We start from the raw sequence: 27504 nt of genomic DNA on the forward strand, positions 1-27504 counted from the left end.
CCGAAATCCAGAAAGAAAAGGCTGCCAGAGAAGCCGAAATCCAGAAAGAAAGGGCCGCCAGACAAAGAGGAGAGGCTGCCAGAGAAGCCGAAATCCAGAAAGAAAGGGCCGCCAGACAAAGAGAAGAGGCTGCCAGAGAAGCCGAAATCCAGAAAGAAAGGGCCGCCAGACAAAGAGAAGAGGCTGCCAGAGAAGCCGAAATCCAGAAAGAAAGGGCCGCCAGACAAAGAGAAGAGGCTGCCAGAGAAACCGAAATCCAGAAAGAAAGGGCCGCCAGACAAAGAGAAGAGGCTGCCAGAGAAGCCGAAATCCAGAAAGAAAAGGCTGCCAGAGAAGCCGAAATCCAGAAAGAAAGGGCCGCCAGACAAAGAGAAGAGGCTGCCAGAGAAGCCGAAATCCAGAAAGAAAAGGCTGCCAGAGAAGCCGAAATCCAGAAAGAAAGGGCCGCCAGACAAAGAGGAGAGGCTGCCAGAGAAGCCGAAATCCAGAAAGAAAGGGCCGCCAGACAAAGAGAAGAGGCTGCCAGAGAAGCCGAAATCCAGAAAGAAAGGGCCGCCAGAGAAGCCGAAAAGGCTGCCAGACAAAGAGAAGAGGCCGCCAGAGAAGCCGAAATCCAGAAAGAAAGGGCCGCCAGACAAAAGGAAGAGGCCGCCAGACAAAAAGAAGAGGCCGCCAGACAAAGAGAAGAGGCTGCCAGAGAAGCCAAAATCCAGAAAGAAAGGGCTGCCAGAGAAGCCGAAATCCAGAAAGAAAGGGCCGCCAGAGAAGCCGAAAAGGCCGCCAGAGAAGCCGAAACCCAGTTGGAAATGGCAAAAATATCGACAGAGTTGCAAGTGCTGCAGCTAGAAAGAGAAGGAGAAGCTGCCATGGCGTAAGCAGAGTACATAGAAGAAGCTGAAGGGTCGCGTGATCTGACCGAAGCAAGACCTACTTTAGAAAGGACAAGACTGGAACGCACAAGCGACTATGTACAATATCAAACAGACTGGCAGGCTCGTCTCCCCTCTCCATACCTATTCGATAACTTCCCCAGCTACGAGGAAGAAAATTTACCCTCGCGGCTTCGTGATGAAGTCAAGAATGAAAGAGCTGACAACCGATATTCTTTGACACCAAAGTTACAAAGTTCGATGCGAAGAGACGCGGAGGTGGAATCCAGGATGGCAAATTCCATGAGAAACGTGCGTTCTCAGTCATATAGGCGCCAACGTACTTCTCCAGCCCGCATGCCGCTTACAGCCGATCCCACGCTGCAGTATTTAGCACGACGGGATCTCGTCACTTCGGGACTGTACCAGTTTGACGATAAACCCGAAAATTACCGTGCATGGCACTCCACATTCACCAACGTGATCGACGGGGTCCAGCTCAGTGCAACCCAAAGGTTGGACCTTATGGCGAAATGGCTGGGGAAAGAATCACGCGACCAGGTGAGACGCATGCGTTCAGTGTACATCAACAAACCCGAGCTAGCCTTAAGCGAAGCGTGGGAGAGACTTTGGGAGAGATATGGGGCCCCCGACATTATTGAAGCGGCGCTATATCGACGTCTGGAAAACTTTCCTAAGGTGTCAGCCAAAGATCACTTTAAGTTAAGAGAATTCGGAGATTTACTCATGGAGATCCAAGGCGCCAAAGAAGATGGCTATTCAGCTGGTCTAGTATACCTAGATACTCCATCCGGGATTAGACCAATCATGGACAAACTTCCATTTGGGCTGCAGGACAAGTGGCTGACTGTTGCCTCAGAGTACAAGGAAGAGCACGGTGGTCGATTTCCTCCCTTTGAGCACCTCACTGAGTTTGTGCGCAAGGAGGCGAAGAGGCGAAACGACCCTAGCCTCGTGGGTCCAGGTAGATCCTCCTCGAATGTTTTCAACATTGATAAACCCGTGTCAGTGCTCAAGACTGAAGCCCTTACAACTAACAACGACCCTGGCGAGTATTGTCCATTGCATAACAAACCTCACCCCCTGAAAGCATGCAGAATGTTTAGGGAAAAACCCCTTGAAGAGAGGACGGCTCTTCTCAAGGAGAAAAGAATATGTTTTAGATGCTGTTCCTCAACCTCTCACCTCGCCAGAGAGTGTACGATCGCCGTGAAGTGTCCGGAATGTGATAGCACGGATCACGTCGGGGCCATGCATCCCGGCCTGTCACCGCAAACCGACAGCGCTCCTTCACCCCCACAACAGGACGGCGGGGAGGGAAAGGCTCACTCTAGGTTAACAGCTGTCAGCACGAACTGTACAGAAGTTTGCGGTCAAGCTCAGTCAAGTCGTTCTTGTTCCAAGATCTGCCTCACTAAGGTGTACCCTAAAGGAGCCAAAGACAAGGCCATCAAAGCCTTTGTGATTCTGGACGATCAGAGCAATCGTTCACTAGTCAGTCCAGAGTTCTTTAAATTGTTCAACATTGAGAGTGAGCGGTTCCCATACTACCTCAAAACTTGCTCAGGCAACATGGAAACCCAAGGAAGGAAGGCAGAAGGCATCCAGATCAAGTCCCTGGATGGTAAAGTCGTCATCTGTCTCCCTCCGCTCTTAGAGTGCAATGAAATCATGAATAACCGCGCTGGGATCCCGACACCAAGTGCGGTGCTACACCAGCCGCATCTCCACCACATTGCCAAACACATCCCAGAACTGGATCCGAAAGCGGAAATACTCCTGCTATTAGGAAGAGATGTTATCCAGGTACACAAGGTTAGGCAGCAGGTCAATGGACCACTCGACGCCCCCTTCGCGCAACGTCTGGATCTGGGCTGGGTGGTGATAGGAGAGGTGTGTCTCGGTGACGTACACAAACCGACGGTCGACACACTCAAGACCAATGTGCTAGAGAGTGGCCGCCATTCGATTTTTCAACCCTGCACAAGTTCCATGTATATCAAGGAAGCTTAACAAGCGCGAGGCAAGCGACGAGTCGCTGGGCCAGTCAGTCTTCGCTCAAACAAAGTATGACAACAAACTTGCACAATCAGCTCAAGATACCATTTCTTTAAAAACCAAAGACACCAAGGTCTTCAGAGATGAAGCAAATAATGGGGTTGCCCCATTGCCAATCAGAGAACCACGCCAGCGCTCACCAGATAACAAAGAGCAGGCAGTCAAACGGTTCACGTCCTTACGGAAAACCTGGAAAAGGAAACCTGAGATACAGCAACGCACCCGATTGGCCCACGAGGTACTGTGCACCCTAATGGCAGAGGTCACAGCCATTATAAACGCACAATCATTCCTACCTGTGTCTTCCGACCCAGAAAACCCCTTTATACTTTCGCCATCAACGCTCCTTACGCAGAAGGCAGGAGCACCTCCTCCACCAGGAGACTTCTCAGACAAGGATTTGTACACAAAGCAATGGAGACAAGTCCAGGCTCTGGCAAATCAGTTCTGGTCCCGCTGGAGACAGAAATATCTACCCTCGTTGCAACAGAGACGAAAGTGGACAGAACCCTTCAGGAATCTTCAAGTTGGAGACTTAGTCCTGCTCAGGGACAAGCAAGTCGCTCGCAACAGCTGGCCAACGGCCAGAATCACTGCTACATTCCCTAGCGAGGATGGACATGTCAGGAAGATCGAATTGAAGACTACCGACCAAGGCGATGTGAAAATTTACCAAAGGCCAGTTACAGAAGTTATTCTACTTCTACCCAATGACTGATTAAGAGACTAAGTTTGTACTCTGCTCATTGTGACCTTACGAAGGTCAAGCGGGGAGTGTGCTGTCTTTACGACAGTTATTTAGTTTATAATATTTTCGCTTAGTAATTCATTCAATAGTATTTTCTAGTTAGAATTAGAAGTGTTTAAAGTATATTCATTGCATGTAAAATATATCGGCATGCGATGATGTCACATCCGGTTTCGCCGCGTCTTGTGGGAAAATACCGGTTTGAAATTAGCGCGAGGGTGGGGGCTCACCACGAGGCTCACCTGAGCACAAGCAGTTTTGCAGGCATGAGAAATCACAGTGAGAGCAACGCTGTAAGTTAATAGATAATCGATATATTGAACTAAGATGTTAATAGTGATCCTGTTAGAGGTAACGTCGGTAGATAATGTTTATGCTTTCGTTAGTTAAAGAGTCGCGGATAGTTTGCATGGAAGTGTATTTAAAGTAGTCAATGGAGCAGGTAAACTCTCCCTGTATACTGCACCTTAGTGTAATGTAGTTATAGTCACCTTTGCAAGTATTTACACTTGAAATGTGATATTAAGGAAGGAACAAATACTGTATCAATCTTGTATTGTTTTATCAACAGTTTTCACCATATGTTAATGTGAAGAGTGAACAGTAAATGGTTAATCTTACTGCGATCTGGTTCTTATTAACTGTGGTTTATCCGGACGTTAAATTCGGCGTTTCGTTACACCCGAAGGAGAACGTTACAGACCTGACACCTGACCAGGTTCATTTCCCAATACCAGATCAAGTACAGCCTCTCCTCTTGAAGGCTTATCTACATATTGAGTTAGGAAACCTTCCTGAACACACCTAACAAACCCCTTGCTCTAGGAAGATGCCAATAAATATTGGGGAAATTAAAATCTCCCATCATGACAGCCCTGTTATTATTGCACCATTCCAGAATCTGTCTCCCTATCTGCTCCTCGATGTCCCTGTTACTATTGGTTGGTCTATAAAAAACACCAATTCGAGTTATTGACCCCTTCCTGTTCCTAACTTCTACCCACAGAGACTCATAGACAATCCCTCCATGGCGTCCTCTTTTTCTGCAGCCGTGACACTACCTCTGATCAGGAGTTCCATGCCCCCACCTCTTTTACCTCCCTCTCTGTCCTTTCTGAAGTATCTAAAGCCTGGCACTCTAAGTAACCATTCCTGCCCCTGAGCCATCCAAGTCTCTGTAATGGCTACAACATCATAGCTCCAAGTGCTGATCCACAGTCTAAGTTCATCCGCTTTATTCATTATACTCCTTGCGTTAAAATAGACACATCTCAAATCATCAGCTGAGCATATCCCTTCTCTATCACCCGCCTATCCTCCCTCTCACCTTGCCTACAAGTTTTCTCTATTTGTGAGCCAACCACCCCTTCCCTGGTCTTTTCAGTTCAGTTCCCACCCCCCAGCAATTCTAGTTTAAACTCTCCCCAACAGACTTAACAAACCTGCCCGCCAGGGTATTGGGCCCCCTGGGATTCAAGTACAACCATTCCTTTTTGTACAGGTCATACCTGCCCCAAAAGAGGTCCCAATAATCCAGGAATCTGAATCCCTGCCCCCTGCTCCAATCCCTCAGCCACGCATTTATTTTCCACCTCATTCTATTCCTATACTCACTGTCACATGGTGCAGGCAGTAATCCTGAGATTACTACCTTTGTGGTCCTGCTTCTCAACTTCCTTCCTAACTCCTTGTAGTCTGTTTTTAGGACCTCTTCCCTTTTCCTACCTATGTCGTTGGTATCAATATGTACCTTGGCCTCTGGCTGTTCACCTTCCCAGTTTAGGATATCGTGGACACGATCAGAAACAGCTCAGACCCTGGCACCTGGGAGGCAAACTTTCTTTCCTGTCTCCACAAAATCACCTGTCTGACCCCCAACTATAGAGTCCCCTATCACTGCTGCTGTCCTCTTCCTTTCCCTCCGCTTCTGAGCCGCAGGGCCAGACTCTGTGCCAGAGGCACAGCTACTGTTGCTTTCCCCAGTTGGGTCCCCCCCTCCAACAATACTCAAACAGGAATACTTATTGTTAATGGGGACAGCCACAGGGGTACTCTCTAGCATCTGACTCTTCCCTTCCCTCTCCTGACCGTTAACCACTTATATGTCTCCCCAGGCCCTGGCGCCTAAGGAGCTGCAGCTTGATGCACCTGGTGCAGATGTGGCCGTCTTGGAGGCTGGGAGTCTCCCGGACATCCCACATCCAACACCCAGTACAGAAAACTGGCCTCACAGACATCCTTCCTGTTCCTGCTCTTCACAAGTAAATTACCTCGCCTCGACCCTCTATTGTCGAAGCCCTATTGAGCCAAAGCCTTATGACTCCCTCTACTCCAACACGCACTCTATAAAGCTATCTTTTTTAAAAATTCTTCCTGCTGGTCTAACTCACTAACATCAATGCACCTGTGCAGACGTGCATCGATCAAACAGCTGAAGAAAAATGCTCTCCTTTTAAATTCTTCCCGCCAGTCTAACTTGCAGACGTGCACGCGCCTGCGCAGTTCTGCCTCAACCCATGCACTCCTTTTCAAAGTTCGAAGTAAATTTATCATCAAAGTACGTACTTACCATATTCTACCTTGAGGTTCAGTTTCTTGTGGGCATTTACAGTAGAACAAAGAAATACAACTGAATCAATGAAAAACCACACACAAACAAATTAAGACATCTTTGCCAATCAACACATGGCAAATGCACTCATATATTTATACAAAATTTTTACGTGACTATGCATAAATATTTCTAAAATTAGATTTTCAGATTGCTGAGGCTTTATAAAACATTGGTCAGACCACATTTGGAGTATTGTGAGCAGTCTTAGGTCCCTTATCTAAGAAAAGATAAGCTGGCATTTGTGAGGGTCCTATGTCTTATGGTCTAAGACTATGAAGAAATAGAAATCCAACTCCTTTCCCTACCTTTCAGCCGAACTCTGTGAACGAATGCCCGCCAGAAGATCTCTCAAAACTTTTAGTTTCCCTGAACCCGTGGCAGTGAATGCATCTGGTTCATAGTTCATTGAAAATATGCTGGTCAGATCTTTGTAAGGGTTCATGTCCAACTGTGGATCAAAATCGGGATTTATGGAGCAATTTTCATTTCCCTAAGGAAGTGGGGAGACTCGGGTTATTTATTCCATTTTAACTAACGTTCCAGAAAACAAGATAATTTCTTACAGTGCTTCGAAAGCTTTTCTTTAAAGAAATATTGACTGCAAAGTAGCAGGTTACATGCTCTTCCATATATTATTCAGGGCTATATTTCTGAGGTTCACAGGCCATAAACATTACAGCACAGTAGAAGCCCTTTGGCTCACAATGTTGTGTGGACTTTTTAACCTACACTAAGATCAAGCTAACCCTTCCCTCCCACAAAGCCCTCAATGTTTCTTTCATTAATCTAAGAGTTTCTTACATGTTCCTAATGTACTGGCCTCTACCACCACTTCTGGCAGTGTGTTCCATGCGCCCACTAATCTGTGTAAAATACCTAAACCTCTGACATTTCCCCCCTCCCCCATATTTCCCTCTAGTTACCTTAAAATAATGCCTCCTTGTATTCACCATTTCTGTCCTGGAAAAAGCACTGTAGCTGTCCACTCAGTCAATGCCTCTTATCACCTTGTACACCTCTATCAAGTCACCATTAATCCTCCTTTGCTCCAAAGGGAAAAGATCTGACTCAGTCACCCCTTCTTCATAAGACATATTCTCTGATCCCAGGCAGCACCCTGGTAAATCTCCTCTACACCTCTCTAAAGCAAATTCCTCCATTTTTAACACAGCACATTTTTACCCAACTATTAAAGTACTAAGACATTAAAGTACTTTTTAAATTCATACTTCTTAAATTAATATTAATCCTTGAACAGCTATACTCATTCGCCTCCATGTAGAATTATCAGAACATTTTTGTGAAGTGAACTCTATTGCAGAAGAAGTATCAAGAATAGCAGAAAAGGTTAATAATAGCACTAAAGGGCTATTAAAACAAAAACTTGATGCTGTTTAAAAAGTTTCTTCCTCAGGCAGTTAATCCGATCAACCTTTCTAGTTAGCCCCCTCCCTACCCCCCATCTTTTACCCACAGCCACTGCAGTGCACTGTAAACACTTTAAACTACTTCTTTGTAAAAGCTGTTTACATGCTGGCATTTACGTATTTAAGGAAATTTTATTCCATATCTGTACTTTAACCTCTAACTTTATTTTTTATGTAATTATTTACACTATATTTTTTGAATGTTGTTTTTTGTTGCATGTCTTGTCCTGACCAACACACCACAGCAAATTCCTAATACATGTAAATGTATTTGGTGAATAAAGTTTATCCTTGATCCTTGAAAAAACTGTTAGCTGCTCCTCTGTGGTTTTTTAAAGTAAACTTTTCTCCATTCCTCGCCTGAATCATGTTGCAATAGAAGTCAAAGGCTAAAATTATTACTTTCACTATCAAACTATTCATCTTTGTTAGGGCCAACAGTTTGGTCTATTCCAGCATTTTGATGTCCGCTGATTTGCTGATGTGATGGTAGGCATTTGGAAAAGAAATAGTGTCATAGAGTGATAGAGCACATAGCACAGAATAGGCCCTTTGGTCCATCTAGATCATGCTGAACCGTTATTCTGCCTAGTCCAATCAACCCGCACCTTCATAGCCCTCCACACCCTTCCCATCTACGTATTTGTCCAAATTTCCCTTAACTATTGCTATCAAGCCCACATTCACCACTTTCACTAGCATTTCATTCCACAGTCGCACTATCCTCAGAGTCCAAATTTGGAACCTACCCACTCAGGTGCCCCTTAAATATTTCACCTTTCATCCTTAACCTGTGACCTCTAATTCTCATCTCACTCAATCTCAGTAGAAAAAGCCTGCTCTCTATACCTCTCATAATTTTGTATACCTTTATCAAACCTCCCTCATTCTTCTATGCACAGGGAATGAAGTCCTAACCTATTCAACCTTTCCCTATAACTCAGCTCTGGCAGTTCTAACAACATACTTGTAAATTTTCACTCTATTCTTTTGTTATCTTTTCTTGAGCAGAGAGCATTCTGACAAGCTGCATGATTGTATGATACAGAAACCGCACTGTGGCAAACAGGAATACTTGTCAGAACTGACCAATGCATCACCAGCACCAGCCGACCTCCATCAAGGGCAATATATACAGAAATGTGCTGGAAAAGGGCCAGTAACATCTTGGAGGATCCCACCAACCCTGCTCATGGACTTTTTGCCCCACTCCCATTAGAGAGTAATACCCACGCCAGGACCACCAGACTGAAAAACAGTCACTTTCTCCAAGCAGCAAGGCTGATCAACACCTCCACCCACTAACCCACCCTCCACACCCCCAAACACCACTACTTTATCATTTCCTGTCAGTCCAGACACTCCTCTGCTGAGAGTCACTTTGTTCAAGTAAAATCAATCTGTCAAAACTATCTTATGTATTTACATTTATTGTTTTTTGTATTATTCTGTTCTTTATCTTACTCACTTTATTTTTTGAGCTGCATTGGATCTATTTATTTTATTTATTTAGAGAGACAGCATGAAGTATGCCCTTCTGGCCCTTCAAGTCATGCCTCCCCCAACAACTACCGTGGCACAATTCCACAGTACCAAACTGATAATCAAATGGCCAACTAAACTAATCTCTTCTGCCTTCACAATGTCCATATCCTTTCATTTCCCTCACTTTCATGTGCCTATCTAAATATCTCTTAAAAGTCTCTAACGTATCTGCTTCTACCACCACCAAAGGCAGTGCATTCCAGGCACCTACCACTCTGTGTGCAAAAAACCCTGCCTCTTGTATCCCCTTTGAAATGACCCCCTCTCTCCTTAAATGTATGCCCTCTGGTGTTAGACATTTCAACCCTGGGAAAAAGGATATTGGCTGTCTCCTCTATCAATGCCTCTCATAATCTTATAAAGATTCCTACTGGCTCTTAGAGAGCTAATGCTCATCTGCACCTCAAACCAATACCTTTATTGTATTATAAAGAAGCATAGGGTGATTGCAGAGTTTCTTCAGTAACCCTATGCATATTAAGTGGAGGCTGTTATCCAGCGTTCCCTGCAGGAAAGATTTCACCGTGTGAGACGACAGTAGCTTGTGATAGAGTTCGAGCTGCAGCACAGTGGGGCGGCAGAAGATGATCCATTCAGTCTTTGGAGGGAGGTAATTGTTAATGATGTCCTGTGTGCGCCGAAGTATGAAGAGCCCAGTTAATCGGCATAGCTCAGCTGCCCTTTCTTCACCTAACTGCTTTTCATCCTGAGGACAAAAAGAAATCGCAAATGAGCAAAGGCTGGAATGTCGAGGAGAGAATTCCTGAATTAATGCATTTTTGAACAAGGCTTCATTGTTTATTGTTCAGCTTTACGGGCAGTTTTGGCCTAGAAACTGAACAATTGTATAGGTTAAACTTGCAAACACATACACCCGAAACAACTCTATTGTAATACTATTAAATATTTGGAGGCTTGGAAACCAATTTAACACAATCAGATCTGCTTATAAAATCTTTATTCATGTCACTTTTTGAATCATCTTGCTGTTCACCTTCTATTCTGAAGCTAGCCAGTTTGAGGTGCATGTGGGTGGTCTCCTAGAGGCATATTATGATCAGAAACTTGATGCCTTTTGTACAATTCCTTTACAAACTCATTGCAGTGGCAAAGAATGGCAAAAATTTAAAGCAGAAAACAAAGATACGCGCGAAGAGACTGAAATTCAATTTATCATACAAAACTGACACTGCCTAGTTCTGATACATAGTGGATTTCCCCTGCCTCATCTTTAAAATCAGCGGCTGGTGTAGTACTTCTAAGATTAAGATTACTATTATTTGTCACACTTCAAATAAAACAGACAGGAAAATGTGTCACTGTTGTCAATAACCAATCACTGAGTATGAACATGGGGGCAGCCCGCAAGTTTCATAATGCTTCCAACACCACCATGATGTGCCCGTAATTTACTAATCCTAGTGTGTCTTTGGACCATGGGAGGAAAGCAGAGCACCCAGAGGAAACCCACATAGTCACAGGGAAAGCATACAAACTCCTTACAAACGTGACGGATACGGAACCACCAAACCTGCAGCTGGTGTGTGTAGAATATTGCGCTAAATGTGACACTACCATGCACACAGATAGGCCTCAATCCCCTGGGTGTGAAAGTTGAAATGCAGGCAACGCCTGATGCTGCACCTCATCAGATCGCCAACAGGTGAAAAGGGATGAGACAAGAGACCTTGACAAGGATGGTTTGGACCCAGATGCTGGGGCATCCGAAACAAGGTTCAAAACATGGTATCAGACTGGATCTGAGCACAAAACAAATGCTAGATGATATTGCTAGCAGGCTTATGATTGAGCACCAAACCACAGTTCAGGTGCTCCTCGAATACTTGATTCTTGGCGCTCGAAATATGAATACCAATTAGTGGGACTGTTCCAAACCCTTAAAGGGGCCAGGTCTGCTACTGGTACTCCAGGGAGTTTGAGCGTCTAAATCCCAGAAGCTGGCTTGGTTGGGGGGGGGGCACATCATAACAGGGCCCCCTCTCCTACGGCCAATTCCTGATGGCCTTGGCTGCTGGGAGAGACAGTGATGATAATCGAGGATGAGAGCTGGATCCAAGATGTCTCTTTCAGGCACCCAGCACCTCTCTTCAGTTCCAAATCCTTCCCAGTCCACGAGGCGTTGCTAAACCCCTTGAACAGTGGGTCTGAAAGTCCTTTCACTGTGAAGACCTCTTACCCCTCAATAAACCTGGTTGGCAATGGGGCTGATGGTGGGGGGGCGGTGTTAAGAAGCTGATGGAGACAGGTTTTAATTGAGAAATGTGGAAACTAGGATTGATCTTTTTGTTCTAGGGGAGCTTCAAGGTGTAAGCCACTGGGTTTAATTTCTTCAGGATTTCAAAGTGAACTTGGGCACCAGCTTTCTTGTTTCTACTTGGAGAGGCAAATCATGAAGGTATACCCAGACCTGTTGCCCCGGCTGTAAAGCAGGTCCTGGACTTCTCTATCGGTTCACCTTCCTCTCTGCTTTCTGGGTAGAGCCCAGGAAAATCTCTCTTGCTCTAATCCATTTTGCTTGCAGTGTTGGAGGAAATCTTCGGCTGCAGAGACCCAACCTCGGCCTCTTGTTCTGGAAAGAGAGGTGGAGGATAATGAAACTGGCACGCGAATGGTGACATCTCTTGCGCAGAATGCTGTGAGATTTTGTGGGTGACCTCCGCCCACATCAAATGGTCTCACCACCCGTCCAGTCGTTCTGAATTCAGTCACCTTTTAAATCCTGGTTAGTCTGCTCCGCCTGGCCGTTGGACTGTGGGTGAAAGGCAGTGGAAAGGCTTGCTGTTGCCCCTATCAGAACACCTTCAGAAATGTGACGTTAGATATGGACCACGATCCGAGACAATGTCCAACGGGAATCCGTAGATCCTGAAGACCTCGTCCAGGACAATATCGGCTGTCTCCACCACAGATGATAGCTTTCCCAAAGCAATGAACTTGCTGCCTTTCCAAACTGATTGACAATTTCCACGTTGACCAAATTCCCCATAGATAGCAGGAGACCCATGACAAAGTCCATGGAGATGAGTGCCCAAGGTTCCAGCTCCTAGCTGATGTGTTGCAAGGAGACACTTTGGCACCCTACATCCTTATAACCAGAACAGTGGTCACTCTCAAACATTATCCCTGTCCCCAAGTCTGGATCCCTCACGAAGACAGATAACTACCACGGTATCAGCTTGACCTGCATCTTAGAAAAGCTATACAAGCGGATGATCTTGAACAGGGTTTGCACCGCCATTGACCCTGAGCTAAGGTTCAATCAGAATGGTTTTCAGCAGAAACGCACAACAGTAATGCAAATACTTGCTCTCCGGAGAATCATCGAGGAAGTCAAGAAGAACAACCTACCAGCCGCGCTTACTTTCATCGATTTTCGCAAAGCTTTTGACTCCATTCACCGAGGTAAAATGCTGAAGATCCTGAAAGTTTACGGTGTGCCAGACCATCTACTGAGAGCAACAGAGTCCAGCTATACCAAGACCATGGCGAAAGTTGTATCACCAGATGGAGAAACAGCAGTGTTCGAGCTCCTAGCTGGTGTGCTGCAAGGAGACACTCTGGCACTCTACGTCCTTATAATCGTCCTTGATTATGCTCTACGTCAAGCTACCAAAGATCACGACAAGCTTGGTTTTACCATAAAACTAGGACGAACTGAAAAGGTCAGAACAGTTATGCTCACAGATCTCGATTTTGCAGATGACATAGTCCTGCTCTCTGACAAGATGGAGGAAGCACAGCAACTACTGACAAAAGTGGAAACTGAGTGCAATAAAGTTGGACTTCTCCTAAACGCTAAGAAGACAGAGTATATGGCACTCAACTGCAACGAAGGTACTCTCAAGACCGTAAAGAATGATACCATTAAGAAAGTCTTAGACTTCAGGTACCTCGGGTCAAGAATGATGAGTTCGGAGAAGAACATAAAGATACGAAAGGCGCTGGCGTGGAGGGCTATGAACGACATGAAGGAAATCTGGAGCTTGAACCTGAACAGAGGGCTCAAACAGAGGATCTTCATAGCAGCCATAGAGTCCATTCTCACATACGGATGCAAGGTGTGGACACTCACCAAGACCGTGAGAAAGTCACTAGATGGTTGCTATACACGAATGCTCCGGATGGCTCTTGATGTGAGTTGGCAACAGCACATGACGAACGTCGAGCTCTATGACGACCTACCAATGCTCACTACTAAAATCGAGGCGAGAAGATTGCAACTAGCGGGGCACTGTCTATGCCACCCTAGTCATCACATGGGAGCCCAAGCATGGGAGGATGTACCCTGGGCGCCCTCCCAAGACTATGGTCAACACGCTCCTAGAAGATAGCAGTGCGGCTAATGTAGATGAACTGAACACACTGATGAGGGAGAGGGAGGAGTGGAGAGTCCGTCATTGTGCCCGATGCCGGCCCCCTAGGCCTGAGTCAACGTAGTAGTAGTAGTCATTCCAGAAAAGGAAGGGAATGAAGTGGCCACTGGGAGATCCTGCTTCCTCTGGCGGACAGAGCATAGGTCCACACCTATGTAGAGTGTACATCTACCAGAGTGTAGGTGTGGACCTACGCTCTGTTCGCCAGAGGAAGCAGGATGTCCCAGTGGCCACACGGCTTAATTCCACGTCCCATTCCCATTCTGATATGTCAATCCATGGCCTCTCCTACGGTCAAGATGAATCCACACTCAGGTTGGAGGAACAACTCCTTATATTCCGTCTGGGTAGCCTCGAACCTGATGGCATGAAAATTTATTTCTCTAACTTTCATTAATGCCCCTTCTCCCATTCTTACCCCATCACTAATTTTTAATTTTTAAATTTTGTTTTCTCTCTTTCCCTCTCACAATAACTCCTTGCCTGTTCTCCATCTTCCACTAGTGCTCCCCTCCCCCTTTCTTTCAAAGGTACATAAATATTATTGATAACCCATGGGTGAAATTGACTCTTAAAATATGGCAAACTACTATAAAAGGATATAATCCAGAGGGAGATATTGCAATTCTTAAATGGTGTACATATGACTCGGATTTTACACCAAATAAATTGGAAGCTAGATTTAAGGACTGGACAGCTAAAGGAATAACAGTTCTTTACAACATAATGAAAGAAGGAACACTGTTCAGTTTTGAAATGCTTAAAGGGAAACACTTATTAGAAAATTATTATTGGTTTTACAGATGTGACAGTATGTTAATAAGATGCTTAAAAATGTAACCAAGGCAAGTACATGCTTGATAGAGCTCTTTAGAAAAGCATATAATTCAGATAATGGTAGTAGAATCATTTCAAGCATGTATAAGGGGTTGTCAAATCTTAAAACACATTCGACTTCACACATTAAAACAAAATGGGAGAAGGAAGGAGGGATAATTATATCTGAGGAAGAATGGACAATAATATGGAGGTATCAATGGAAGTGTACCAGTTGACAGAAATGGAGGGAGTTTGAATGGAAAAACTTGATAAGATATTTTATTACACCCTCTCAGAAATCCCATTATGATAGTAACCTTCCTGTTTGCTGGAGAAATTGTGGAAATCAAAATGCAAATCATTATCATATTTTTTGGCACTGTCCTGTTATCAAAGACTATTGGAGGGGGATACACAATGCCCTACAAGACATCTTTAAATGTGAAATATCCTCAGAGAGTAAGACCATATATTTTGGATATATACTTTAAGAATGGTTGAAAAGAGATAAATATTTAATGAATATACTGTTGGCGGCTGGTAAAAAGACTCTTATTAGGAAATGATTATCACAGGAGAGCCCAACTTTAAATGCATGGATGAAAATTACAATGGACATTTACAATATGGAGAAGATAACAGCATCTGTTAATCATAAGCTGGAACAATTTGATTCATACTGGGAAAAATGGTTTAACTACATAATGCCTCATGGGCCTGATTTTATTCTCACAAATCAATTAATATGTTGTAAAAAAAAAGATCACTCCCTACTTGTACATAATTTTTTCCTTTTGCTTGTTTTTTCTTTCCATTCTTTTCTATAAATGTATACATCAGATAAATGCTATATGGAGATTTGTGACATATATGATTATATGATAGATATGTACAATGTCTGAAAAACATCTTATGGAAATGTTTGTATGATGATGAACTTCAATAAGAACAATAAATTACAAAAAAAAAGAATCTGCCTGGACCGTAGCAGGTGGCCGTCCAGGACTGTCAAAGAGAGCCAGTTTGAGCCCAGTCCCTACGCACTGCCCGGGCATGGGTTGGCTCAATTCTCACAGCAGTATATCCAATCGACAGTTCTTAAATCCCGCAAATTACCCGTTGCCCCGGAGTCCATAAAAGCCTTTACCTGCCTCAGGTTCTTAACCCGGCTAACACCAACTTTGGCACGAAACCAGAATCCATGAGGTTGGGCGTAGTAGCTGCTACAGTCACAGTCCTCCTGACACTGGACGGTCTTTGCAGGTGGCTGTAGCTTTGGACGTTCAGCTGCAGGTGACCTGCTTCACTGCAGTACAAGCAGTGACCTTGACTCCAATGCTGGGACCTCTCATCAGCGGAGTCTAGTGCAACCAACCTGCATGGGTTTGACTGGGCATTGAGCAGGCAACAGGCTGGGGAGTGGATCTGCGATGCTTAGAGACTGGGCTCCGAAAGGCTCTCCTCAACCTCCTAAAGTGGTCCCACTTTCACTCTGTCAGACAATTATCAAAATGGATGGACTGGTCGATCAGAACCTCTAAGATCTCTGCTGGCTCTCCGAAGGCGAGGGTATCCTTCAGCTCATCTTGGAGTCCCAGTGTAGTGTGGTCAACTCCTCCTCATTTCAACCACTCTCCTGGGCCAAGGTCTGGATTTCAATCACCTAGTCGGCCACTGACTGTCCTCCCTGTTGAATGTCAAATCTCCATCAGGCGGTCTGAAGCTCGCTGGCTCTGGTGGGGTGATTAAACACCTTCCTCATGGCATCCATGAATTCCTCCGAATCCGAGCAAATCTCTGACCTACGTTTGCAATGCACCATGGCCCATGTCAGGCTCTTCCAGTCAGATGATGAGTCCTTGCTGCCCAGGACTCTGGAGTTCAGGTACTAATGAGCATTGCACGAGGAAGCCGTGGCAATAACCCAGGTCACCACTGAATCTCTCCGGGGCTGGAAGATGGATTGGCACTGCAGAGCGACTGACAGCCTCAGCTGAGCGACTCTGGCTTCCTCCCAGTAACAGTCTGGCAAATGGCGACTTCGAGGTTGCGTATCTCCAGGCTCTTTCTGGAAATTTTCTCGCTGTGGCTGGCCCCAACTGACGAATGGCTCTGATACCTCTCTGGTTCCATGTTGGCTCATTCGTACTGTGACAAGAGTCCTTGATGAGGATGGTTTGGACCCAAGTGCTGGGGTATCCAAAGCAAGGTATTAAACTGGATCCGAGCACAAAACAAAGGCTAGACGATATCACTAGTAGGTTTATGGTTGAGCACCGAACACAGATCTGATGTTTCTTAAATACTCAATTCCTGGCACTCGAAACAATTAGCAGGACCATCCTGAACCCATAAAGGGGCCACGCCAGCTTTCACAGCTGGGCTTGGGATCATCAATGGCAGTTTAAGAGTTAACATCATTTTTGTACCTTGGTCGCAGAAGGTTGCTGTGATCGGACAATAGGTTCCTCATAAATCTTTTTGTAAGTGGATGAAGATCCTAGGACACCTGGATTCACAAATTCTACCAGAGAGTAGAACTCTTGAAGATCATTTTGTATTGGAGTACCTGTAATGCAACCAAATTCACTTTGAATATATGATCTATCAAATCTTCACACTGATTATTTACTGATTGCTTATTGCACACAGATTCCTTAATAATTTATTATCTTTCTTTGTGTTGTTGCATTTTGCACACCGGTTGTTTGTCTCTGTCCTGTGCGGCTTTTCAAAGATTCTATTGTGTTCGTTTGCATTTACAGTGAATGCCCACAAGAAGATGAATCTCAGCATAGTATACGGTCACACACACAATACTGTGCAAATGTGTTAGGCACATAGATATGGTGTATCTAGGTCAAAGACTTTTGCACAACTCTGTAGTAATTTTATGAATTGCACTCTGCTGCTGCCAAAAAACAACAAATTTCACTTGTGTGTGATGATAAACCTGATTCCGATAACGGTCTCTGTTGTGGGAGTGGGGACAGGGAGAGGGGAATCATGGTCGAGAGAAGGGGAAGGGAACAGGAAGCACCAGAGGGACATTCTGTAATGATCAATAAACCAATCGTTTGGAATCAAATGACCTTGCCTGGTGTCTCAGGGCTGGGTGTGTCTGCACTCACACTACCCACCACCCTGCCCCAGCACTCCTTCCCTGCCACCTGTCCCTCACCCCTCCCAGGGAGCTCCACCCTCACCATTCCCAACATCCTTTGCTCCCGCCAGATTTTTAACTCTTTCTCCGTTCTGTTGACAAATACAGTATTGTGCAAAAGTCTTGCGCACATGCGCACACACATATATTTCTTATTGTAATTTATATTTTTCTATAATTATGTATTTCAATGTAGAGCCTGCTGCAAGGGCAACAGCTTGTTCTCCATATCATACTGTCCTGACTTGCGTATCACATAGATGGCTGGGATGCAACATCTGTGATCGACCCTGAACAACAGAGGGCCTTTCATCGCACTGTACTGCTGCCACGAAACAGTAAATTTCATGACATATGCCAGTGATTATAGGCCTGATTCTGAAACACAAGAAAGTTAATCTACAAGAAAATTACACAAAAAACACAATTAAATAACGATAAAATAACAAAAAAAAACAGTTCTCCAGTCCAATCCATTAGGGGTAGTAGATAGACAGAGTCAACAGGCCTGTTTGCTAGGTGCCTCAGGGCTAGGAGTGTCTGCACCTGCGTCAACCCCTGCCCCGGTACTCCTTCTCTGTCACCCATCCCACGGCGCTCCACCCTCGCCATTCCCAACATCGTTTGCTCCCACCAGATTTACAAGCTCATTTTCCGCTCCAGTACTGTATATACTTTGAAATTTTTTTTACTTTGAACTTTAATAAAGTAAATGTACATATAAACCAATTAACTTATGCAAGTGCCATAGAACATAGAACACTACAGCACAGTACAGGTCCTTTGGCTCATAAATGTTGTGCCAACCATTTAACTTACTCCAAAATCAATTTAACCCATTCCTCCCACATAACTCTCCATTTTTCTACCATCCATGTGCTCATCTAAGAGTCTCTTAAATCCCCTAATGCACCTGCCTTTACCCAGCACTCTATGTGTGTCGATGGTACTAGTTCAGCATGGACCCTAGGTGGGCCCGTTGGCTTGGTACTGCACTGGAGTTGGTGGAGCTGTGGATAGTGTGGAAGGTTGTGGCAGGTTGCAAGGGGCATTAACAGGATGCAGAGCTGGGCTGAGAAATGACAGATGGAGTTCAACCAGGAGAAGTGTGAAATGATTCATTTCGGAGGGTCAGATTTGAAGGCAGAATACAGGGTTAATGACAAGATGCTTGGTCATGTGGAGGGAACAGAGAGATCTTGGAGTCTACATCCATAGATCCCCACAATGTTGCCATGCAAGTCGATAGGGTTCTTAAGAACGTGTTTGTGTGTTGTCCTTCACCAGTCGGGGAATGCATTCAAAAGCCATGAGGCAATATTGAAGATCTATAAGACCCTGGTTAGACCACACTTGGAATATTGTGTTCATTTCTCGTCATCTCATTATAGGAAGCATGTGGAAACTTTAGAGAGAATGCAGAGATTTACCAGGATGCTGCCTGGATTGTCTTATGAAGATAGGGTGGATGAGCTAGCAGTTTTCTTTTTAGAGCGAAGGAGGATGAGAGGTGACTTTATAGAGGTGTACAAGATGATAAGAGGCATAGATAGAGTGGGTGGCTAGAGTTCTGTTCTACGTTCCAATACTATGACTGTACTGCTTCCATCAAGACAGAGGAGATACAAGTTGCATCTTGAAAGAAAGATAAAGCCATAAAGGACAACAATATTATTTATTTATTTGTTTCTTATTAATTATTTGTCCTTTTGTATTTGCACAGTAGTTGTTTGTCCACCTTTGTGCGTAATTTTTCATTGATTCTATTGTATTTTTGTGTCTTCTGTGAATGCCCTCAAGAAAATGTATCTCCAGTATATGGTGATATTTGGGCAGCTTGGTACCATCGGGGTTAGTGCGACACTACTACAGCTCGGGGCATTCCAGACTTTGGAGTTCAAATCTGGCACCATTCTGTAAGTAGTTTGTATGTTCTCCCATGGAATGTGTGGGCTTTCCCCGGAGGCTCTGGTTTCTTCCCACAGTCTAAAGACATACCAGTTAGTCGGTTAATCGGTCATTGTAAAATTCTCCTGTGATTAGGTTAGGGTTAATTGAGTTTGTCAGGGGTTGCTGCATCACTAAATAAATAAATATATGTACTCAGAAAATTAATTTGCTCTCAGTTCTGCACCAATGACTTATTGATAACTTACCAGTGAGAATCACTCTTTTCTCACAAGAGAGGCTAAGAATTGCCGTGGATGTCTTAATCGAGCTGTTTTTTAAACGGTGTCCTTCATCACAGATTAATAGGTTAAATTGAATGCTCTGAATTTGTTCCAGGCACCGCAGCAACATCTCATAGCTGATGACAAGAACCGAGTACAGTGGCGAAGCGATGAAGTCTTCTACTTTATGATCCTGTAGGTAAATACGTTAACAAAGATCAGAGACAGAGGCCTCACTTGGACACACTTGGAGTACTGTGAGCAGCTTTGGGCCCCTTATCTACGAAAAGATGTGCTGTCATTGGAGAGGGTTCAGTGGAGGTTCACAAAAATGACTCTGGATTGAAAGGCTTGTCATATGAGGAGAGTTTGATAGTTCTGGGCCTGTATTCATTGAAATTTAAAAGAAGGAAGGGGAGATCTCATTGAAACCTTTCAAATTTTTAAAGGCCTAGATAGAGTGGATGTGGTGAAGATGTTTCCTACGGTGGAAGAGTCTAGGACCAGAGGGAACAACTTCAGGATAGAGGGATGTCCATTTAAAACAGAGGTGAGGAGGAATTTCTTTAGCCAGAAGGTGGTGAATCTGTGGAATTCATTGCCACTGGCAGCTGTGAAGGCAATGAAAAGGAAATGGATAAGCCACTAATGGGCCAAATGGCCTAATCCTGCTCCAATGTTTTACGATCTTGTAGTCACTAGGATGATTCTTGCTTGGTTTCATACTTGCGAAGACAGATCAGATCAACAGCAGCCTTGCTTGCTGCCCTACATCATTAGCTTTCAAATTTCCCATTATCTGTTGTAGCACCCACTCCCCCCCCTTGTTCCTTGTTAATGTTCTGTTTCTAAGTATCATAACCTGACACGTATTCAGATTACTGGGGAGCCGCGTGGCCTCGGCTGTTGCGCAGACCTGTCCTTCATACCTTTGGATCACCAGCTGCTGCTCCCTGGGAAGGAGACGCCTTCGGCATGGACATCGATTTCCCCAACTTGTGGTAATTTCTCCGCCCTCCCCCTTTCTCTTTTTGAATTCCCCATTCTGGCTCCCCTCTTGCCTCCCCTCTTCACCTCATCTGTCCATCATCACCCCAGGTTCTATTCCCCCATTCCTTTTTATTGTGGTCCACTGTCCTCTCCTTTTACCCCTCTCAGATGCCTCCTGCTTCAGCCCTTTAACCCATCTATCATCTCTTAGCTCTTTCCCCTTCCCTCACCAACTCAGCTTCACTCACCTTTCCCCTCATCTATCACCTCCCATCTTCTCACTTCATTACCCCTCAAAGTACAAACTTCAAAGTAAAATTTATCATCAGAGTACAGACACATCACAACATACAACCCTGAGCAAACACGAGGAAGTCTGCAGATGCTGGAAATTCAAACAACACAAAATGCTGGTGGAACACAGCAGGCCAGGCAGCATCTATAAGGAGAAGCACTGTCGACGTTTTGGGCCGAGACCCTTCGTCAGGACTAACTGAAAGGAAAGATTTGAAGAGATTTGAAAGTAGTGGGGGTAGGGGGAAATGCGAAATGATAGGAGAAGACCGGAGGGTGTGGGATGAAGCTAAGAGCTGGAAAGGTGATTGGCGAAAGTGATACAGAGCTGGAGAAGGAAAAGGATCATGGGATGGGAGGCCTCGGGAGAAAGAAGGAGTGGTGGGGGAAGCACCAGAGGGAGATGGAGAACAGGCAGAGTGATGGGCAGAGGGAGAGAAAAAAAAACTAAATATGTCAGGGATGGGGTAAGAAGGGGAGGAGGGGCATTAATGGAAGTTAGAGAAGTCAACTTCTCGATACAAAAGGATCTTTTAAGCAACTCCTGGGTAGATACATGGAGCTTAGAAAAATAGAGGACTATGGGTAACCCTAGGTAATTTCTAAAGTAAGTACATGTTCAGCATAGCATTGTGGGCTGAAGGGCCTGTATTGTGCTGTAGGTTTTCTATGTTTCTAAAAAACTCCACCTTACTTCTGTTCTAAAAGATCACCCCTCATTTATGGGGCTGTCCTCTCTAGTTCTGGATACCCCCACCATAGAAAACATTCTCTCCACATTCGCCCTATCTACATTCAATAGGTTTCAATGAGATCCTCCCCCCACCCCTGCATTCTTCTAAATTCCAGTGAGTACAGGCCCAAAGCTGCCAAATGTTCCTCATATGTTAACCCCTTCATTCCTGGAATCATCCTTGTGCACCTCCTCTGGACTCTCTCCAATGACAACACATCCTTTCTGAGTTATGGGGCCCAAAACTGTTGACAATACTCCAAGTGCGGCCTGACTAGTGTCTTATAAAGCCTCTGCATTATCTCTTCCTTTTATATTCTATTCCCCTTGGAATAAATGCCAGCATTGCATTTGCTTTCTTTGCCACCAACACAACCTGGATATAAACCTTCTGGGAGTCTAGGAGTCAGTGTTGTCATTTTACAACACTGTATGTATTCCATCTGCCATTTTTTGCCCATTCTTCCAATTGGTCTAAGTCCTGCTGCAATCGCATTGCTTCCTCAACAATACTTACCCCTCCACTTATCTTTGTAGCATTCGTAAACTTTGCTGCAAAGCCATCAATTCCATTATCAAAATCACTGACAAACATTGTGAAAAGCAGCGATCCCAATACTGACCCCTGGGGAACACCACGAGTCACCAGCAGCCAACCAGAAAGGCCCCTTTTATTCCCACTCACTGCCTGTCCCCATTCCGCTATCTATGCCAGTATCTTTCCTGTAACACCATGGGTTTTATCTTGCTAAACAGCATCATGTGTGGCACCTTATCAAACGTCTTCTGAAAATCCAAGTAAACGACATCCACTGCCTTTCCTTTGTCCACCCTGCTTGTTACTTCCTCAAAGAACTCCAACAGATTTGCCAGACAAAATTCCCCTTCACAGAAGCCATGCTGACTTTGACTTATTTCATCATTAGCCTCCAAGTGCCCTGACACTTCATCCTTAATAATAGACTCCAATTTTTTCCCAACCATTGATGTTAGACTAACTGGACTATAATATTCTCTCACAAACAAGAAAACAATCTGTCGATGCTGGAAATCCAAGCGACACACACAAAGTGCTGAAGGAATTCAGCAGCCATGCAACATCTTTAGAAAAGAGTACGGTTGACATTTCAGTCTGAGACCCTTCAGCTGTTCTGCTGAAAGATTGTTGAGCCTAAACCGCTGACTGTACTCTTTTCCATTGATGCTGCCTGGCCTGCTGAGTTCCTCCACCACTTTATGTGTGTTGCTATAATTTCCTCTCTTGTCTCCCTTCTTAAAGAGTGGATTGACATTTGTAATTTTCCAGTCCTCTGGAACCATGCCAGAATCAAGTGATTCCTGAAAGATCATGACCAACGCATCTGTTATCTCTTCAGCAACCTCTCTCAGGACTCTGGGATGTAGTCCATCTGGTCCAGGTGACTTATCCATCTTAAGACATTTGAGCTTACCTAGCACTTTTTTCTTTGTAATAGCAACGGCGCTCACTCCTTCTCCTCGACACTCACGGACCTCTGGCACACTGCTAGTGTCTTTCACAGTGAAGACAGATGCAAAGTGCCCGTTAAATTCATCTGCCACTTCTTTGTGCCCCATTAATACCTCACCAGCATCATTTTCCAGTGGTTCAATATCAACTCTCACCTCTCTTTTAGTCTTTATATAACGGAAAAAACTTTTAGTATCTGCTTTATATTATTGGCTAGTTTGCCATCTTATTTCATCTTTTCCCTTTTACAGCTTTTTAAATTGTCTTTTATTGGGTTTTAAAAACTTTCCAATCATCCAACTTCCCACTAACTTTTGCTACCTTATATGCCCTTTCCTTGGCTTTTATGCAGTCCTCAACTTCCCTTGTCAGCTACAGTTGCCTTCCTTTGCCATTTGAGAACAGCTTCTTCTGTGGGATTTATCTATATTGTACCTTGTGAACTAATTCCCAAAAACTTCAACCATCTCTGCTCTGCCATCATCCCCAACAGTATCCCCCTCTAATCCACCCGGGCAAGCTCCTTTCTCATGCCTTTGTACTACCTTTATTCCATTGCAATACTCATAAATGAGATTTATGCTTCTCCCTCTCAAATTGCAGTATGAACTCAATCAGATCATGATCATTGCCTCCTAAATGTTCCTTTACATTAAGCTCCCTTATAAGATCTGGGTTCTTACGCAACACCGAATCCAAGATTACCTTTCCCCAAGTAGGACTAAGCATAAGCACAAGGCATTCAACAAATTCCCTCTCTTATGATCCGACACCAGCCTGATTTTCCCAATCCCCTTGCATATTGAAATTCCCTATTATAATTGTGACATTACTCTTATTACATGTCTTTTCCAGCTTCCTTTGCAATCTCAACCACACATCTTGGCTACTATTTGGAGGTCTGTATATGATTCCCATAATGATTTATTTACCCTTGCAATTTCTTAACTCCACCCACAAAGATTTAACATTCTCTGACCTTGTGTTATGTATTTCTAAAGATGTAATTCCATCTCTTACCAAAGAGCCACACCACCTCCTATGCCTTCCTGCTTATCCTTTGATACAAAGCATATCCTTTGATGTTCAGCTCCCAAATACGGCCTTCTTTCAGCCACGACTCAGTGATGCCCACAATGTAGACCAATCTCTACATATATACTGACATGTATGTACTTTGATAATAAATTTACTTTGAACAAGGGAATTTTGAATTGCTGAATATTACTGGCAATTAATTTTTATTATTCAAATGGGAACCCTATAAAGATATCAAAGAAGAAGGAAGAGACATAAAGGGTAAAATTATACTACCTGATCCACTGCAAAAACTTTTAACCTCTCCGGTCCAAGCCATTTGTGGAACTCGCTGACCCAGTTCTTCACAAGACTTCCTGGTGTGACTATAAGAGTCTTCTTGATGATAGGCTTGTTCCCATAAAGTCCTTGGCGCATCAGGGTCCAAATCAGGGCAATACACTGCAGGGTTTTCCCCAAACCCATTTCATCAGCCAGAATAGCACCGAACCTGCCAGATGTCCTGAAAATAATCGCTTCTATTTCAGAACCAGGTTTATTATCACTGACATCTGTCAGAAAATTTGGATTTAAAACTTGAAAATCAGAATTAAACTTTATAAATCAGCATAAAAGTAGCAAATATATATATATAGATAATATTCATATTGTAGTTCAGCATTAAACCATCCATACAACTATCCATTCAAAGGCACAACAGTGCCTCTTTCACCTCAGATATTTGAGGAAGTTTGGTATGGGCCCTCAAATCCCAAAAACTTTCTATAGAGGCACAATTGAGAGTCTCCTGACTGTCTGTATCACTACCTGGTATGGGAACTGTACTTCCCTCAATCACAGGACTCTGCAGACCTCTGGGGAGGTCAGCCCAGCGCATCTGTAGATGTGAACTTCCCATGATTCAGGACATTTGCAAGGACAAGTGTGTAAAAAGGGCCCATAGAATCACTGGGAACCTGAATCACCCCAACCACAATCTATTCCAGCTGCTACCATCAGGAAACGGTACCACAGCATAAAAGCCAGGATCAACAGGCTCCAGGACAGCTTCTTCCACCAGGCCATCAGACTGATTAACTCATGCTGATTGAGTGTATTCTATGTTATATTGGTTGTTCTATTTATTATAAATTATTATTAATTATTATGATTACACATTGCACATTTAGATGGAGACGCAATGTAAAGATCTATGTGAAGGATGTAAGAAATAAGGTCAATTCAATTCAACTGCCTAGTTTTAATGATAAAATAAATGTTACAAATTAGCATAAAATATCAAATGCTTATAGAATATTGATATTATAGCTAGCCAATAATATTAAAGAAGATAACAAAAGTTTCTTCAGATACAAAAGAGAGGCGAAAGTGTATATCAGACCGCTGGAAAACAATGCTGGAGAGGTAGTGATGGGGGACAATGAAATGACAATGAATTAAATAAGTATTTTGCATCAGTCTTCAATGTGGAAGAGACCAGCAGTATGGTGGAAGTTCCAGGTGTCAGGAGGCATTAAGTGTGTGAAGTTACCCTAACTAGAGAGAAGGTTCTTGGAAAACTGAAAGGTCTGAAGGTAGGTAAGTCACCCGGACTTATGACTTCCTCAAGGGAAAATCTTGCCTGACACATCTGTTGGAATTCTTGGAATAATAAGCAGGATAGACAAAGGAGACACAAGTGAATCTGCAAATGCTGGAAATAAATAAAAACACAAAATGCTGGCAGAACTCAGCAGGCCAGACAGCATCTATGGGAGGAGGTAGTGATGACGTTTTGGGCCGAAACCCTTCATCAGGAGGTGAAACCCTCCATCTGATGAAGGGTTTCGACCCGAAATGTCATCACTACCTCCTCTCATAGATGCTGTCTGGCCTGCTGAGTTCTCCCAGCATTTTGTGTTTTTAGACAAAGGAGAATTGGTTGATGTTGTGTACTTGGACTACCAGAAGGGCCACAAGACCACAAGATATAGGAGCAGAAGGTGCCACACATGAGACTGCGTAACGAGCTTCAAGCCCAATGGTATTACAGGACAAATTCCAACATGGATAAAACAGTGGCTGACTGGCAGGTGGCAAAGAGTGGGAGTAAAGGGAGCCTTTTCCGGATGGTTGCCAGTGACTGATGGTGTGCACAGGGGTCTGTGTTGGGACCGATTCCTTTTACATTTTATGTCAATGATTTGGAGGATAGAATAAATGGCTTTGTTGCAAAGTTTGCGGATGATATTGAGATAGGTCAATGGGCAGGTACTTTTGAGGAAGTAAAGAGGCTACAGGACTTAGATTAAGAAAATGGGTAAAGAAATGGCAGATGCAATAGAGTGTTGAACACCTTGTAGAAGAAATGAAACAGTTGACTATTTTCTCAATGGAGAGAAAATACAAAAAATCTGAGGCACAAGGCACAAATCTGAGAACTTCAGAGTTCAGGTTGAATTTGTGGTGAGGAAGGGAAATGCATGTGAGCATTCAAGAGAACTAGAATCTAAGTGCAAAGGGTGTAATGTTGAAACTTTATAAAGGACTGGAGAGGCCTCACTTGGAGTGACGTGAGCAGGCTTGGGCCCATTAGCTCAGAAAGCACTTGCTGAAACTGGAGAGGGTTCAAAGAAGGGTCACAAAAATGTTTCCAGGATTGAATGGCTTGTCATATGAAGAGCATTTGATGGCTCTGGGCCTGTATTCACTAGAATTCAGAAGAATGAGGGGTGACCTCATTGAAACCTATCGAATGGTGAAAGACCTTGATAGAGTGGATGTGGAGAGGATGTTTTCTATTTTGTGGGAGTCTAGGTCCAGAGGCCACTGCCTTGGAATAGAGGGGCATCCTTTAAGAATGGAGGTGAGGGGGATTTTCTTTAGCCAGAGAGTGGTGAATCTGTGGAATTCTTTGCCACAGGCAGCTGTGGAGGCCAAGTCTTCATGCATATTTAAGGCAGAGGTTCATAGATTCTTGATTGGTCAGAGCATAACGGGATATAGGGGAAGGCAGGAGATTGGGACTGAGAGGAAAATTAGATCAGCCATGATGAAATGACCTAATGGCCAAAATCTGCTCCTATATCTTATGGTGCTATGGTCTTATTATACTTTATTGATTTATTTACATTATTGAAAGTCAGAAGCGC

At 44.1% G+C, this 27504-nt stretch overlaps 1 protein-coding gene across 1 annotated transcript in view; it reads right to left on the bottom strand.

Annotated features, from left to right (window-relative positions):
- The window catches only part of rad54b (RAD54 homolog B), a 201930-nt gene that overhangs the window by 41829 nt on the left and 132597 nt on the right, over positions 1-27504 (bottom strand). Inside the window, exons 7-11 of the mRNA XM_059984898.1 lie at positions 24650-24875; positions 19815-20022; positions 16925-17064; positions 9698-9988; positions 6616-6800 (exon numbers count right to left, since the gene is read on the bottom strand). Of these exons, the coding sequence (XP_059840881.1) occupies positions 6616-6800; positions 9698-9988; positions 16925-17064; positions 19815-20022; positions 24650-24875 (1050 nt within the window). The remainder of the gene's footprint in view (positions 1-6615; positions 6801-9697; positions 9989-16924; positions 17065-19814; positions 20023-24649; positions 24876-27504) is intronic.

This window comes from Hypanus sabinus, chromosome 1, assembly GCF_030144855.1.
Source record: "Hypanus sabinus isolate sHypSab1 chromosome 1, sHypSab1.hap1, whole genome shotgun sequence".
NCBI lineage: Eukaryota > Metazoa > Chordata > Chondrichthyes > Myliobatiformes > Dasyatidae > Hypanus > Hypanus sabinus.